Raw genomic sequence first — 17607 nt, 5'->3', positions numbered from 1 at the left:
TGACAGCGCCTGGCTTCTTGGCCCCTGCACACTCTGAGCCGCTGAACATACTCTACAGTCAGAACAGCACTATGCGGTCCTTAACGTGGGCTCCCCGTTACTGAGGGAGATACACTCGGTGCATTCTTACCGTCCCAGGCATCAAACATGTCTGTGATGAAGTAGTCGATGAAAGAGATCTGGGATTTGGGGATGCTGCAGGTATTTCTGTCAAAAACCGGCATCACCACAGGCAAGTCCCGTTGCTTCTCTTCGTCTGTCTGCAAGGCAGAAAATGCCAGAATTAGGAGACCCCAGGACCAGGCTCCATGCCCACCAGAAGCATTCCCTCCACCAGAGCCTTTCCGGGCAGCCCAGGGAGCTCGTGGGAGAAGCCGGTCACAGCGCCAGCGAAGCACCCGGACCCTCCATGACATGTCATGTTGTCCCCGATGGGACCACCCAACCCACATCTTCAGCACCTGAAGGCTCCTGCCGAAGCTCCTGCAGGTGCTGTGTGGAGTTCCTGCACTGCAGGAGCACAGCAGTCTGCCCAGCCGTCTCCCACCTGTGGGCATGTCAGGGGCCTGACCCAGGGCCACAGTGCAGAGAAACAGCCCCCCTCACAGAGAAGGGACGAGTGTCTGCTTCTTACCTCAGGCCAGATTGTTTCATTTAAAAAAGGTCTAAACACCCTTGAGGCAAAAAAGCTCTAGGATGAAGACTTTATGTACTTTGATAGACCCTTAGAAACATCTTCAGTATTCCAATAGTGTGTGTACAAAACTGGAAATACAATGAAGATCCTAGTGGGAAGTAGGACGCAAGTTTATCTTAAAAGATATAAGGGAATTTCTTGTTTTTTGTTTTCCTCATGTTGCTTTCATCAAAGGATCCAGGAGAAAGGATGAAGTGATGCCCAAAGGGTGATGATGAAGCAGGGGGTCCTTCCTGGAGTGAGGTATGAACTTGGAGGGTTTGACGGCACCATGGGAATCACTGAGAGATCCCTGGGGAGCCAGGCAGCCAAGGATGAGAGTTAAATAGATGGCTACCCAAGGGGCAGGATGAGGGGTCTTGAGTGCAGGACCAAGTACGGCTGGGGTGAGCCAGGCAAGAGGACTGGAACCATCTCCTGGCTCTGGAGGCACAGCTATCCTCAGGGGTCCAGGGTATTTGTTCTGTTGGTCTGGGCAGGCTGCCCCTGTGGGCAGCTAGTGAGAAAGTGATGGAAGGGGCAGCTCAACATGGAAGACAGGCTGGGAGTTAATACTTAGGAAGCCTGGTGTGGGTGCAGGAATTGGTTCTCTAGGGGCACCCAGCAGGGAGGGTGGAGATCCTGGGACGAGTGGACCTGCTGACCAATCCTGGCTTCTCTGGACAGTGGTCAGTGAGAGCAAGGGCTGAGGATGGGAGGTATGCAGTGCATTCAGCCATCAGCCAGAACCTGGCTCTGTGAATGAGCTCTGTGGGCCATGTGGGGCTGTGGGAAAGTGAAGGACCTCTGTTAAGCGTCTAATACGGGGACCAGAATTCAGGTGTTCCACGGGAGCAAAAGAAGACCTACATTTGGGGCTGGAAGCCTGTCCCTCCAACGCTTATACCTGGACCTGTTCCCACAGGGCAAACCGGGCCAGTCCTCCTTGTCCCCCCAGCCCAGGGCTGTTCTGGACAGCTGGCCAGGAGCTGCCTCCCCGGTTCCGTTCTGCTTCTGTCTTTTCCGAGGCCTGGCAATCACAAGCAGGGTGGCAGGGACTGGTGAGAAGTTACAGCCACCTCACCCTGCACATCGATGGGTCCGAGGCCCGAGACACTGGAAGAACTGGCTCCACAGCTGAAGGCAGGTGACTTTCCTTGGAAGTGACAGTGATTCGCTACAGCTCTCAACGTGAAATCTCCACTGGAGGACAACAGGCAACCTCTGGGGGTTTTCCCGGGAAGGGCTGTTCTGCACGTAGCACCATGCTGCAGAGACACGCTTGTGCGAGGAGCTACGGACAGTGCCAAGGAAGAGGCCTGGGCTCCCTGTGCAGGTGGGTGGTGCCAGACTCCGGGCCAGGGCAGGAGCCAGCAGGAGGGGCACACAAGCTTGGCTGTGACTGCTCAGGCCAGGCTTTCCTGGGAGGCAGGGCAGGGACCATCTACACCAGCTGTTGGGCCAGGAGCACACCCCAGGAGGTGTGGGAGGCAGGGTCGGGGGCTCTGGGCAGAGGATGAGTGGGGAATACTGCCAAGTCTGGGCTTCTGCTGTGGTGGAGCCTCTGCTGTCAGGCCAGTGCTGGCTCAGCAGGGTCAGCTCCGTGCGAATCTCTGCCCTGGTGCATGTGTGGCAACGGGTGGAGGGTGCATAACAGCCTCAGATGCACAGCCCACCGGCCTGACTGCTCAGAGAGCAGGGCCCTGGGGTGGGTGCTCTCCTGACACGCCTTCCCTGGTCAGCTGTTCAGTTAAGAATCTCTGCACGTGTTCCTGAGGGTAATGAGCTGTAACTCTTTCCTGGGATGCCTTTGTCAGCTTTACGTACCAGGATAATAACAGCTTCAGAAAATGAGTTGGGAAATGTCTCACCTCTGTTTTCTGGTTTAATTTGTAAGACTAGCATTATTTATTCCTTAAATGTTTGACAGAATTCCTCAATGAAATGATTTAGAGTTTTATTTAAAAAAATCATGAAAACATTTTGACAAAAAATTTCTTTACTATGGACTTTCTTTACTATGGACTTGCTTTACTATGGATTATTAATCCTGTCAGTTAGGGTAAATTGTATTGACAGTTTTTAAGGTATTCATCCATTTCATCTAAGTGGTCACATTTATTGTGACGTTCCTGATATTGGTGATCTGCATCCTTCTTGATTATTTTAGCTGTGTATTTACCAATTTTGTTAATTTTGCCAAAAAAAAATCCAACTTTTGGCTTTGAAAATGTTTATTATTCTTTTAAATATTCCTTACTTTTTATTTTGTACTGGAGTACAATTGATTTACAATGTTGTGTCAGTCTCAGGTATACAGCAGAGTGATTCAGTTATACATGTATCTTTTTTAAAAAATTTACTGGAGTATGGTTCATTTTCAATGTATTAGTTTCAGGTGTATAGCAAAATGGATCAGTTTTTTTTATATATATATATATCCACTCCTTTTTAGCTTCTTTTCCCACATAGGTTATTAGAGAATATTGAGTGGTGGTCCCTGTGTTATACCGTAGGAGCTTGTTGATTATCTCTTTTATATACAGTAGTGTGTATCTGTTAATCCCAAACTCCTAATTTATCCCTTTCTCTTGAAGTCTGTGAGTCTGTTTATGTTTTGTAAATAAGTTCCTTTGTATCATTTTTTGAGATGTCACATAAAAGCTGATGTGATATTAATATCTGTCTCTCAGATTTACTTCGCTTAGTATGATAATCTCTAGGTCCATCCATGTTGCTGTAAATGGCATTGTTTTATTTTTTATGGCTAAATAATATTCCATTTTCTTTTCCATTCCTCTGTTGATAGACATTTAGATTACATCCATGTCCTGGCTATTATAGTGATGCAATGAACACGGGGGTGCATGTATACTTAATGATTTTCTTAGGATATATGCCTAGGAATGGGATTGCTGGATTATATAATAGCTGTTTTTAGCTTTTTAAGGAACCTCTATACCTCCATAATGGCTGTACCAATTTACATTCCACTAACAGTGTAGGAGGGTTCCCTTTCTCCAAACCCTCTCCAGAATGTATTGTTTGAAGACTTTGATGAACATTCCTGACCACTGTGAGTGGTAAATCATTAGAGTTTTGATTTGTATTTCTCTAATAATTAGTGATGATGAACATGTATGTCTTCTTTGAAGAAATGTCTATTTAGATCTGGCCATCTTTTTATTAGGGCTCCCTGGTGGCTCAGAGGTTAAAGCGTCTGCCTGCAATGCGGGAGACCTGGGTTCGGTCCCTGGGTCGGGAAGATCCCCTGGAGAAGGAAATGGCAACCCACTCCAGTATTCTTGCCTGGAGAATACCTCGGACGGAGGAGCCTGGTGGGCTACAGTCCATGGGATCGCAAAGAGTCGGACACGACTGAGCGACTTCACTTTCACTATCTTTCTATTGGGTTATTTGGGTTTTTTGATATTGTGCTACATTAGCTATTTATATATTTTGGAGATGAATCCCTATCAATCACTTCATGTGCAAATATTTTCTCCCATTCTGTGGGTTGTCTTCATTTTGTTTATGATTTCCTTTGCTGTGCAAAAAGCTTTTAATTAGGTCCCATTTATTTTTTCATTAATCTAGAAGTGGATCCAAAAAGATAATTGCTGTGATTTATGTTAGAGTGTTCTGCCTATGCTTTCCTTTAAGACTTTTATAGTATCTGGTCTTACATTTAGGTCTTTAATCCACTGAGTTTTGTTTTTGTGTATGGTGTTAGAGAATGTTTTAATTTCATTTTTTACATGTAGCTGAGAGTTTTCCCAGCACCACTTATTGAAGAGACCGTCTTTTCTCCATTGTATCTTCTGACCTCCTTTGTCACAGATTAAGGACCACAGGTGTATGGGTTTATTTCTGGGCTTTCTATCTTGTTCCATTGATCAGTATTTCTGTTTTTGTGCCAATACCACACTGTTTTGATGACTATAGGTTCGCAATATAGCCTGATGTCAGGGAGACTGATTCCTCCAGCTCTGGTTTTCCTTCTTGGGATTGTTTTGGCTATTTGGGGTCTTTTGTGTTTTCATACAAATTAAAAAATTTGTTCTAGTTCTGTGAAAAATGCCATTGGTGATTTGGGAGAGATTGAACTGAATTTGATTGCCTTGGGCAGTAGAGTCATTTTGATAATACTGATTCTTCCAATCCAAGAAGGCCAGAGGTGTCCCAGAAATGGAGCCTGCAGGCTGCTGGGTGGGGACAGGTCTCAGTGCCAAAGTGGTGACCTCTAGGAGAGCTCAGCTGAGGAATTTACCACAGGGCCTCCCCCACTGGTGTTCCTGCCCCTGCAGTGGGCCACAGCCGACCCCCACCTCCAGGAGACCCTCCAAAACCTGCAGGTAGGTCTGGTTCAGGCTCTAACGGAGTCACTGCTCTGGCCTGGGCACCAGTGCTCATGAAACCTTGTGTGTGCCCTCAAGAATGGAGTCTGTCTCTCCCAGTCCTGTGGAGCTCCTGCACTCAAGCCAAACGCTCTGGGGGCTCCTCCCCCCGATGCCAGACCCCCAGGCTGGGAGCCTAACGTGGGCTCAGACCTCATTCCGGTGGGAGAACCTGAGCAGGTGTGGGATTTGATTACATCGTGAAAGTGCTCGTCCTCCTGTCTTGTGGTTCTTGGTCTTTGGGTGTAGAGCATCTTTCTAGGTAGGTGCCAATCCTTCTTTGATGAGGTTTGTCCAGCAGTTGTGATTTTGGGGTTTTCATGAGGAGATGAGCTCAAGTCCTTCTACTCCACCATTTGCCCTTCAATTTTTTCTAGTGTTTCTTTACTGTTTGCTCATTTTTTTTGCTCTTATGTTACTTCTTTCCTACTTACTTTGGGTTTACTTTGTCTCTTTCTAGTTTCTTAAACTGAAACCTAAGATGTTAACTTTAGGGCTTTTCCACTAATTATAAATGTCCCTCTGATAACTGTTTTGCTTGCATCCCACAATTTTAATATACTTTGATTAATTTCCTTTATCTGAACCTTAGACTATTTAGAAATGTCAGTTTCTGAATATTTGGTGTTTACCTAGGTACCTTATTCTTACTAATTTCTGATTTAATTCCACTGTGCCTGGAGAATAGATTCTGTATGATTTCAATTATTTTAAATTTACTGAATCTTGTCTGTGACCCAGCATGATGCATATTGGTGAACATATCAGTGTCCTTAATAAATATTCTGTAGACATGTGATACGTGTTTTATAAACATTAAGTAAGGTAAGGTGGTTAACAGTGTTGTTGGGATTATGTGTTTTTACTGATATTTTAATCTGGTGGTTCTATCAATTGCTGAAAGGGGGTACTAAAATCTCCAACCATGTTGTACTTGTCTCATTTATTTTGAAGCTCTGTTATTAGATACACACACACTTATGCTTATGTCTTCCTATAAGACTTTTTATCACTATGACGTCTCTCACTATCTCTGGTACTATTCTTTGTCTTGATGTCTGTTTTGTCTGAGATTAACATAGCCGTTCTAATCTTTATATTTACAGTCTCCATGGTATATCTCTTTCCATCCATTCACTTTACACCTCTCTGTTCTTTATATTTTAAGTGTGTCTTTTGTAGACTGCATGTAGTTGGGATTATTTTTTCAAGATCCATCCTGATGATCTGTATCGGAGGGTTTAGTCCACTAAAGTAAGTACTGATGATTAGAGCTGGAGCTCCCATTTGACTGTTTTTTCTATTATTGTTTTCTCCTGCTGCTTTTGTATAATTTAATAAATTTTAGAATTCCATTATAGTAATATATCTATTAGCTTTTAAGGTACACTGATTGCTCTAGGGATTACTAAGTACATTTTGGGATTACTAAATACATCTTTCACTTCTCAGTCTACTGAGCTAATACTATAACACTTAATGTAACATGTAGAAACCCTGGATTCAGGTAGATCCATTTTACTTCCTGCTATCCTTTATGCTATAGTTGCCATATAGCTTATGGTTACATATATTATATCCTTTACAATTCAGTGTTATAACTTATACTTAAAATAGTCCTATGTATTTAGAGAAATTCCAAGGAAAAAAACTTTTATAGTTACCCAGCTATTTATCATTTTTTAAAGTGTTCTTATTTTTACTGAGGAATTTGTTAAATAGCATTATATTAGTTTCAGATGTACAACATAATGATTCAAAATTTTTGTATATTGCAAGATGATTACCATAATAAATCTATTTAACATCTGTCACCATATATAATTACAGAATTTTTCCTATAATTACAACTTTGAACATCTACTCTCTTAGTAATACAGTACTGCATATTTGAAAGTTGCTAACTACAGTTCCCATGCTGTACATTACAACCCCATGACTTCTTTATTTTATAGCTGGGAGTTTGTACCTTTTGACTCCCTTTAACCATCTTGCATCCACTAAGCTAGCAACCACAAATTTGTTCTCTGTAAGATTCCACATGTAAGTTAGATGATATAATAGTTGTCTTTTTCTATTTCACTTAGCATAAACCAAATGGCAAGAGTTCATTCTTTTTAATGGCTACATAATATCCCATTATATGTGCACACACATACCCACATCACCTTACTCACTGACCTATCAATGGGTGCTTAGGTTGCTTCCAACTTGGCTACTGTAAGTCATCCTGCGGTGAATGTGGGAGTGTGTGTATCTTTTGGGGTGGTTAGTGCTTTTGTTTTCTTTGGATAAATACCCAGAAGTAGAATTACTGGATCACATGGTAGTTCTGTTTTTAATTTTTGGAGGCAGCTCCATAGTGGCTGCACCAATTTACATTCCCACCAACAGTGCACAAGGGCTCTCTTTTCTCTACATCCTTGACAATACTTCCTATCTTTTTGATAACAGCCATTCTAACAGACGTGACGTGCTATCTCATTGTGGTTTTGTGATTCACCATTTTCAGCGCTACTCTCTCAATCTGTCCCACCCTCTCCTTCCCGCTGTGTCTACAAGTCTGTTCTCTACATCCGCATCTCTATTTCTGCCCTGCAGATAGCACCGTTCTTCTAGATTCCACATATATGCACTATATACGATATTTTTCTCTGTCTGTCTTTCTTCACCCTGTATGCCAGTCTCTAGGTTTATCCACCTCATTAGAACTGACGAGTTCTTTCCTTTTACATACAATGGAATATTACTGAAGCGACTGAGCACACACACACCACAACTTCTTTTATCCACTCATCTGTCAGTGGACATCTGGGTTGCTTCCATGTTCTGGCTATCATAAACAGTGCTGCAGTGAATGCTGGGGTGCGTGCAGCTTTTGAGTGCCGGTTCTCTCAGGGTAGACGCCCAGCAGTGGAGTTGCTGGGTCACAGGGTGCTTTTACTCCTAGTGAGAGTTTAAGAAACCTCCACACTGTTCTCCACAGTTTGACAGTGTCTATTTTGCCTCCATTCTTGAAGGATATTTTCACTGGTTACAGAATTTTAGGGTGACAGTTTTCTCCTAACAACTTTTTAAAGATGATGTTCTGAGGTCTTCTGGCCTCCATAGTTTCTGACATGAAGTTAGTGTAAGTAATATGTCATTTCTCTGAGTGATTTCAATTTTGTTTCTGTATCTTTGGCTAGTAGCTGCTCGAGTATGACATACCTGGGCATGGGTTAGATTTGTTGAGTTTCTCATATGCATACAGATTTATCTTTCACTAAATTTGGAAAAATTTTAGCCATTTTATATATATATATTTTTCCCCCACGAGAATTTTTTTCTACCTAGAGAAACTGGGAGGGGCAGCCAACAGTGTAATAACATCTTTAAAGTGCTATTAGGAGAAAACGTCAAATATGTGTTGAAAATATCCTGAAAGAATGAAAGCAAAGGCAAAATAAAACACATTTTCAAATAAGGGAAAACTAACAGAATTCACTGCCAGTAAGCCTGTAATATAAGCAATGTTCTTCAAGGACAGAATTTCATTTAGAACTCCACTTCTAGTTTTAAGTCCATTACTTCCTATGGTCCTCATGGTGTTTCTTTTACTTGAGGGAACTTCAGAAGCTGCATCTTACCTGAGAGAAATACTCTTCTGAGATGCGTGCAGCCCACTCGATGCACTGCTCCAGGGGCCGGCAGGGGTTGGACACGTCAGCACACTTAATCAGCATCCTTTTGATCAGAGTCCGGTTCTCTGGAGCCCTGAGCATGGTATTTATGGCTTCTTGATCTTTATCAGTTTCCTAAAGCATGAGTGGAATTCAAAGCAATCAAAACGGGACCCCAGGTACCAAGCCCTGTTTTACTGTTGTGGCCCCACCGTAACCACGGTGGGGCTCTGTCTGGGATCTACGGTTAGGGTCTCTCAAAATAGTGCCGGGGATGCTCTGAGGTTGGCCCTCACTCTGCAGTGGGGAAAACCAAGGTCCAGTGAGATTCCAGCAGAACCCGGAAGTACAGCGTAGCACTGGAGGCTGGCATATCTACCTTTCCCCATCTTGACTCTTTCTCTGTTTCTCACAGTTGCCTTTTCTTTCTGTTCTATCACTCACTAAGTACTCAAAAGACTGGCTCTATCTTGTATTATTTACATTCATTAAAAAACACTGAACTGGAAAGTGAAACCTTTCTCTGCCCTTGCCACTGACGGTCCTGTGGTCCGCCAGGGGCTCTGCTGCTCCCCACCCAGCCCTGGGAGAGGCATGATCCTGGGAGTCCGCCACCGGTGTGCACAGCGTGTCGGATACACTGATGTTCCTAAACTCTGCCCTCACATTTTATGGTGGACAGAGGACTTAGTCATGGTCTTGTGATCTGCACTCACAAAGATATCTTGTGGTAGGCATGAAAATCAGTATAATTTACCATTATATTTTACATATGAGGATGACAGGACTCTGAGAGGTGAAGAGACTCAGCCAGAGGTACTGAGCTGGCCCAGGATCAATGCGTGAGCCCTGCCTCTAGTCTGGACTCTTGTCTCTCCACAGTAGTGCCTGTGTCTGACTCACAGGGAGCCCCTCTGGATATGGAGCCTCAGCCCATGGGGTGAGGGGCCTCTGAAACAAATTCAGGTTGGAAGAGTGAGTACTGGGTCAAAGACATGAGCAAGCATCTCCTCTGATTCTGAGCCACCAAGCAGCTTCCAGAGGAGTCAGCCACGTGGTTTCTGTAAGCAGTCACAGTCATCCCCTCTCGGTGGGGACAAGATGGGTGGGGGGGACCCTGAGCCCAGGCTGCCTGGTCTCCTCAAAAGTGACAGACACCGTGACCTCAGTGATTCTCATCTCCCACTGCCCACCAGCTTTGTGCTGACCCTTCTCTCTGTGCAGGTGTGTGACTACTGTTCTGTACTGCCCGCTGGGTGACTATTTTCTTCCACCTGCTATGACCCACTGGATCCTGGTTTCCAGTCTCTCAGTAAAAATCTAAGTAGTGACAGCAGAGAGGAGGAACATGACTGTCAAGGAGAATGAAAACTCTGCTGAGTCTGGAAACTTCCCAGAATGAATGGAGGAAGCCAAGTCTGCGAGGTACGTGGTTTCTTTCTGTGGGGTGGGGTCAGCTGGGGTATCTGCATGGGAGAATGACTGAGTCCTTGGAAAGGGCGTAAAGTCTGACAGACTGGAGAGGGTGAGGAGAGCAGAGTTCTCAGCAGGTTTCAGGTGAGACAGGGACAAGTCTGAAGGGTGATAAGCTAGAAAGCCAGGGACAGACAGAAGCCCTGGCCAAACAACTGAGCTGCAGCAGTAGAGCTGGAGTTCAGGGGCTATCTTCTTAGGATGAGTCGTCTCTGTGCTCGGTGAAGACTGGCAGGGGGCGACAGGAGTGGGGAGGAGCCTGGGGTTGGTGGTCGGGCAGCTGTGGGCCTCAGGCGGGTGCTGCGCTCACACTGACCTAGCGTAGCGGGTGCTGTTTATCCAGAGCACACCTTGTGCCGTGTCCTCAGCGCTGCGCCTCGAGGGCTACTGTGCCCACTCTAGACAAGCAAGTGGTGAAAAAGAGCCGAGAACTCAGAATGCCTGCTTTCTCAGCTGTGGGCTCCTGTCTGGGGAAGCAGTTAATGTTCTTCTCTTGCCAGAAAGTTCTGGACTCCATGCCTTAAATCCAACACCACCAGCACCCTGTGGTCCAAGTCCAGGAGCCTCCCCAACCCCCACCCTCCTGTGACACAAATCAGCAGAGGACAGGTCGACTGCACAATGGGCAGTGGCTGGCGAGAGACCTCGTGGCCTCCAACTGGCCCCAAAGTGCTCAGAGGCGGGGGACGGGGCAACTGTTGAACAAGGGCGCAGGAATGGCCCACCTCTCTATTGTCAAGTCCCTTCAGAATTGTCATGCTTTTTCTTGTATGTCTTGCCAGGTCTTTGTACTTTAATTTCCATTGGTTAAAAAAGTATTTATATGCAGTGAGCCCAGTGCAGGGATGATAATACTCATGATCTCTTAAGCCGAGGTTTCCCCACAACACACAGGAGGAAGAGCCCTAAACACAGACTCCATTTGCAGTCAGCTCACTTACCTCTTCTTCTTCTAATGCCACCAAGGGCTTGTTGATGATGTTGACAAATTTGTTGACGTGCTCAAAGTGCTTTGTCATTTCTGTGGCTAAGACCATGTCAATGATACCCTGGCGCAGCGTCTGGTAGTCGTTCCTGTTTCAGACAAAAAAGGAGAGGCTGCTGCTGATTACTGATCCAGACCAGACAGGTGCTCCTGGAAACCAGCTGTGATCTAGGCCCTGTGTCCACTGTGGCTGAAATTCTAATGAACTGGGCAGCAGTGGCAGGCCATGCTTTAAAGAATGTGAAGGTTAAAGGTTGCTGCCTAGACTGCTATTAGTAAGGAGAACCTGAACAGAAGTTAAAATGAGAATCTTTGGGCAAAACTATGGGGTTCCTTGGTAGCTCAGCTGGTAAAGAATCTGCCTGCAATACAGGAGACCCCAGTTCTATTCCTGGGTTGGGAAGATCCCCTGGAAGAGGGATAGGCTACCCACTCCAATATTCTTGGGATTCCCTGGTGACTCAGACTGTAAAGAATCTGCCTGCAATGCGGGAGACTTGGGTTCTATCCCAAGATCCCCTGGGGAAGCACATGACAACTCACTCCAGTATTCTTGCCTGGAGAATCCCCATGGACAGAGGAGCCTGGCGGGTTACAGTCCATAGGGCTGCAAAAAGTTGGACATGACAGAGTGACTAAGCACAGCACATGCGTAAGACTATAGATACAGTGTTCATAGTGTTCTCATAAGCAAAAGGCATGTAGTTCTTAAGATTAAAGAAAAGCTAGAACATAGCCAGCTGGGGTTATTAAGAATATATCCCACACAGAGGAACCTTGAGACCCAACAATCTTAGAGCCCAGAAACAGAGGGTGAACCATCTGAAAGCTGAGAGAATCAATGGTGCGTACCTGATGCCTCTTCCTCTAGCCCTTTATATTTATTTTAAAAATTTATGTTTTGAGGATGGAAACCATTTAATTAAAAACATAAAAGGTACAAAGAGTATAAACTGAACTCTATGCAGCTATGCTGTTCTTTTCCCTGGAGACAGGCATAGCTGTCAGGGTCTTGTGCATTTTCCAGCGATAACTGATGTATATGTAAGCAACTGTGGAAAAACCTTTAAGTCCACATATGAAATTCTAAAACATAGAAAAAAAGGTTTTTTTTTTTAATCCCTTAGGTTTAATAACTTTCCTTAAAATCCCAATTAGTAAGTATTCCTTATGACAGATCACTTCTAACAGCCCCACCCTAGACAGTGAGGGCACCATCAAGAAGAGAAGACACTAATCTCACAGCGTCACCAATCAGACATGAGACGTTTGCTGGGCAGAGTATGTTGGGAGTCTGCCAGGCAGAGATGTAAGATGACAGCTTCTGAATCTATCAAGGTGTTAGCCTTACACTGTTGTCTTGAAATGTTCAGGACACAACGGAACTGAACCTTGAAAACATCATGCTTGTGAAAGAAGCCAGACACAGAAGACCACATCCTGGGGTGCTTCCAATCGTCTGAAATGCCCAGAACTCACAAAGCTACGGAGGCGGAAGGGAGATCTGCGACTGCCTACCGGGGGGGCAGGACAGTGACTGCTCGTGAGTTCGAGGTTCCTTTGGGGGTGATGGAAATGTAAATGTCGACTATACGGAAGACTGCACAACTTGGAATATACCAAAAACCCCACACGCTTTAAATGGGTGAACTGTATAGTACCTAATTATATCTTAACAAATTGTTTTTTAAAGAGCAAAAGTAAACATACTTTCCAGCTCACTGTTCTTACCGCTCCATGTTTTTAAAGATGTTGCATTTGTCATCGCCGGTGGTCAGCTGGAAGGCCAAGGCCGCGTGATGGTGCTCCAGCACAGCCATGTCGTTGTAGAGAATGGCCAGCTCGCTCCCGGCATTGCACAGGAAGGAGTTGGTCCTCCCGGGGTGGTCCACATCGTGGATAGTGGCTGCGATGAGGGCAGCAACCTCATCAAGTGGGTCTAAAGTTTGCTGAAAACAAGAGTTCTTTTAAAAATTGCGGCATGGCACTGAAAGCAAGGTAGCCTTCTGTGTAGTTCTCTTTCTGCCCTTCTGACTTTTAAGGTAAGAATATTTCAAACTTCTGAGAAAAGCATAGTGTTGAGCAAATCCAGTTTTCCTAACTCTACTCAGAAATAGTTTCATTTTTGCATGTTTCAGAGGAAACATTATCTGATTCTCAGTCTCGCACAAGTTAGGGATTTACCAAGACACAGGGTGTCCTTACCAGACCGGAGTCACCTCCTCAGCCAGTCTGTCTTTAGACCCATCACATAAAAAGGTCCTTAGTCTGAGGTATTGACTTTCTACTTGGAACATTACTTTGATTTAAAATTATCAATTGGAAAAGTAAGATCCCATATGCCATACAGCATGGCCAAAAGTTCTCATTTAAAACTTTAAGTACAGAAGTGCAGGGTACTTTCTTCTAGTAGTCTCCATTTCTAATGTGTATATTCCTGTTTTCTGTATTTTGATTAGTCTGACTTGCAGTGAATTCTCTTGGTTGTTTCAAAGAACAATCCCAGATGATCACATTGCTCTTCTCATTCTATAGGTTTTGATACATAGGTTTCTCATTTTGTTGTTTTCTGTTATTTTTGGTTTTATTTCTTTGTTTAACCCCAATTTGTTCAAAATATTTTCTCATTTGTAGTGGCTGACATTTTTAAAGTGTTTTGAAGTATATCAAAACTGTGTCTTAGTATCAAGATCATTTTTGGAAATATCCTATGAACACTTGAAGAAAAGGTGTGTATCTAATTAACCAGGCTTGTAAATTTATTTAAATTGAAATTCAATAGTTTTAACTTAAAAAAAAGGTTTTTTGGCCGTGCTGCATGGCATGTGGGGTCTTAGTTTCCCAGCCAGGAGCTGGACCTGCAGCAGCTGCACTGGAGGCATGGAGTTCAACCACTGGACCACCAGGGAAGTCCCCAGGGAGTTTTAACTTTAAATGGGTGAATTTTATGATGTGAATTACATCAGTAAATTATGTTAAAAATTAAGTTATTAATAGCTTTCTGAATGTATATTTGTATGTTATCTATCAGGGAGTTTCAAAAGCATTAAATTACAGCAAAAATTAGGTTCCCTTTATGCTGAACCACATTGACGCAGATCTCTCTCCTCTGCCCTCTGTGTTCATACTTCATGAGAACAGACCTCTCCCTGGACTCTTGTTCTACCTACGGTCTTAGTCGTGACCTTTAGTAAAACAACAACAAAAAACCACCAAAGAACACAGCTAAGGGGGGCTGGACTTGCCTGCCCTGCACTCGTGCCGGGAGGCTGACCTGTCTCATTCCTCACGAGGCCCCGATTCTCACTGATTCTTCCGCTTTCAGGTGCTTCTGAAAGTGAAACGGCCGTGCACCAGCGCTCCCTGGTCTTCTGTGCCAGTTTATGGCGGATGCTGATGGAAATACTAATAACACAAATACTCTGGCAAAGCAGTGCAGGTCTAGTTGCTGCTTCGAACATTTCCCTAATGAAACAATTTACAATGTGAAAAGCTTTCTTAGGAAGCTTGGTTTGGAAGTGGGCAGTGAGCAGAGTGCCTTGGATGGCACTTTCTTCTCTGACACTCTTACTGTGACACACTCCCATTCCCTTTGCTCCTGAGCCCTCAAAGCTGGAGCTAAAGTGGCTCCTATTCGAAGGCGGAATGCCCAGGGCCACATTTGGAATTAGTTATCCACTCCCCAGAGCCAGGGTGTGGTCCTGCTCCTCAGGAGGCCACACCCTTCCCGGGCCAGACTGCACCCTATACCCTGCACCCTCACCCCTGCTGTGAAGCACAGGGCACCAACACAGCTCACCTTGATCCTCTCTTTGCAGAGAAAGTAGGCAGTGGCATGCAGCACATCAGCAGAGTGTGTGGAGTTGTGGTAGGGGTTGGAAGCGTGATAATTGGCTTCGATCACCTGTAACCAGGATCTCAGCGTTGCCTCGGGGCATTTTAAGAATTCACAGACTCCGAAGCGAGCAAACACTTTGAGACCAAGGTAAATCAAAGGCCTATAGAGAAAAACATACACAGCATTAAATCAAAGTAGAGAAACAGGTAGAGTGTCTGATCTGTTCAGATCCAACAGGCAAACCTGAGCCAGACTTCCGGGAGTAAGCGGGACAGAAAGTGGAGCCTGTGAGGGTGGCCTGCAGGGGGCACCCTGTCGCCCTCTCTCCTGGTGGCCAGCACCAGCCCTGGGCAGAGCCCAGCTGCAATTCTGGGGGCACCTGCCTGGTGCTCCTACTGCCCTAACTGCTGCAGAGTACTCCCAGCACCAAGAGGGTGTCCAGGTCAACGTGCTGCCAGGCTAACTGCGTCCTCTCCTGTGGCCTTGCTGGACGTGTGTCACTGGCCAGACGTCTTGTTGGAAGAAGATACCAGTTCCCCACGGCGGCACACAAGCCAGACGCTGGCACACATCATGTGATGGTCTCAACACTCTGGAGGTGGGGGTTTCCCCAGACAGGTGACCAGCTGGTGCCAAATGAGGCCTGTCCTTGAGAGTCACCGTCATCCAGCCTCTGGCCTTTGCTTTTGGCTCTGTTGAGGCAGTGGCCAAACTGGCTGGGCTCCCAGGACTTGGGCAGACTTGCCCTGTCCCAGCTCACATTAGGATGTAAACCAGTGCCCACAGCTTTGTTTGCCGCTGTCACTGGCCCTGTGGGGCACACAGATGCAGAATGTCTTAGAAGCTTGACTTGCTCTGAGTGTGAGCAAAGGGCAGGGGCTGTCATGGGGACCACCACCCACATGGGATGAGACCTGACGAGTCTCCTGTAATGGCCCCTCTCTGCCTGTCTGCTGGGGTTGATGCCTCACCCTCCTGAAGGGCAACGCTGGCTGGCATCAGGTCTGAATGCCCTTCCCGTGTGCCAAGCCAACCACACTCCTTTGGCTGAGTGTTCTCCAGTGAGGTATAAAATGGGAGGGGAAACCCAACCCTTCCCTGCTCTAGGGGACCACACTCAGGTCAGGATGCTGGAGTGTGGGGTGTCCCCATGCCTGTCACCAACACAGCAACCAAGATCTGGGGACAGCTCTTATCAGCATGTACATCCATGTATTCTTTTTTTGGTTGTGCTGAGTAGCATGTGGGATCTTAGTTCCCTGACCAGGGATCAAACCTGAGATCCCTACATTGGAAGTGTGGAGTCTTAACCACTGGACTGCCAATGGTTCTGAGCTCTGAAATGAGACTCTGCTGCAGTGTCAACATATCACTACTTAATACCTACAGGAGAAATTAATAACCGTATCTTACAAAAAGAAAACCTCTGCTACTTGGAGACTCCAAGTAAGTCACTTTCTCTCTCTGTGGCAGTCATGGCCAGGCGAATTCCCCTTGGCTTCTCCCTGATCCCTTGCTGACGCTGAGGCCCTGGAGACTCAAGGTATCTGCTGCTCTTTCCCTGGGGCCTCCTCCCTGACCAGGGACCGGATCTGGACAGAGCCTACACTCCCGGAGAGGCTTTCTCCACACTGGCCCTTGGAATCAAACTCCCTGTCTGCTGAGCTTCCGTGGGCTCACCTTTTATGAGTGGCAGCCTCCAGTTCAAAAATACTGAAGTCCCAGTACTCCTCCTTTTCCATGGCCCGAGTTATCTGTGATGGAACATCATGAAGGGAGATGGGGACAATGCTGCTGCTGGGAGCCTGCTGAAGGTCTGCAGGGTAAACAGAACGGGATCAACAGGCTTGACGGCGTTTGCTGTCCCTCAGGGGGAGCAGCAGAGCTTTGGGGGCGGATGCTTTGTTTCTTAGGGTTTATGATAAACCAAAAACTTCTTACTGATAAAGTTTCAGATAAAAATTTTGAGATTTTTTATCTTCATTACTTAAGTGTGGCTATAATACTAATGAAAGTATTAGTCACTCAGTCGTGTCCGACTCTGCAACCCCACGGACTATAGCCTGCCAGGCTCCTCTGTCCATGGATTCTCTAGGCAAGAACACTGGAGTGGGTAACCTTTCCCTTCTCCAGGGGATCTTCCCAACCCAGGGATCGAACCCAGGTTTCCTGCATTGCAACCAGATTATTTATTGTCTGAGGCACCAGGGAAACCCCAATAGTATTAGCTAAAATACTAATAGCAATCCAATACATTAAAAAGGAAAAACTTACTTTTTGTTGAAAGAACATACTCATTTCCGGATAATCTTCGCAAACCATCCTGATAAAAATCAAGGAAATAAACAGGGAAATCACAAGTATTCCTTACTCCTTGAAAAGCCAGGACAGCCGGTCACAGAGGACAGCTGCGGGCGGCTGTCTCCATCCACACGCGCGCACCGAAGCTCCCCTGTGATCACCCGTCTGATGACTGCTGACAGCCTTACTGGTATGAAATCTAGTGGCTTTAGCAAGCACCAATTAGGCAGGGAGGTGAATTTTTATTTCTGAACTTTGTCACCAAGACAGAAGGT

General features: G+C 45.6%; 1 protein-coding gene and 1 long non-coding RNA gene across 5 annotated transcripts in view; one reads left to right on the top strand and one right to left on the bottom strand.

Moving 5' to 3' along the window:
• The window catches only part of LOC133233917 (uncharacterized), a 47593-nt gene extending 34682 nt beyond the window's left edge, over positions 1–12911 (top strand). The window contains exons 2-4 of the long non-coding RNA XR_009731916.1: positions 8689–9798; positions 9960–10160; positions 12567–12911. This is a non-coding gene — a long non-coding RNA (uncharacterized LOC133233917). The remainder of the gene's footprint in view (positions 1–8688; positions 9799–9959; positions 10161–12566) is intronic.
• The window catches only part of PDE8A (phosphodiesterase 8A), a 147272-nt gene that overhangs the window by 4641 nt on the left and 125024 nt on the right, over positions 1–17607 (bottom strand). For 3 of the 4 annotated variants that reach the window (XM_061394006.1, XM_061394004.1, XM_061394007.1), the window contains 7 exons: positions 17306–17354; positions 16712–16847; positions 14993–15191; positions 12925–13157; positions 11150–11282; positions 8703–8870; positions 131–260 (listed from right to left, as the gene is read on the bottom strand). In XM_061394006.1, coding sequence (XP_061249990.1) covers positions 131–260; positions 8703–8870; positions 11150–11282; positions 12925–13157; positions 14993–15191; positions 16712–16847; positions 17306–17354 — 1048 coding nt within the window. The remainder of the gene's footprint in view (positions 1–130; positions 261–8702; positions 8871–11149; positions 11283–12924; positions 13158–14992; positions 15192–16711; positions 16848–17305; positions 17355–17607) is intronic. The other variant, XM_061394005.1, reaches the window with a different exon arrangement.

The sequence above is a fragment of the Bos javanicus genome, chromosome 21 (assembly GCF_032452875.1).
Source record: "Bos javanicus breed banteng chromosome 21, ARS-OSU_banteng_1.0, whole genome shotgun sequence".
In the NCBI taxonomy this organism is placed as follows: Eukaryota; Metazoa; Chordata; class Mammalia; order Artiodactyla; family Bovidae; genus Bos; species Bos javanicus.
The sequence above is the reverse complement of the archived record's forward strand: the minus strand, read 5'-3'. Positions and strand labels throughout refer to the sequence as shown.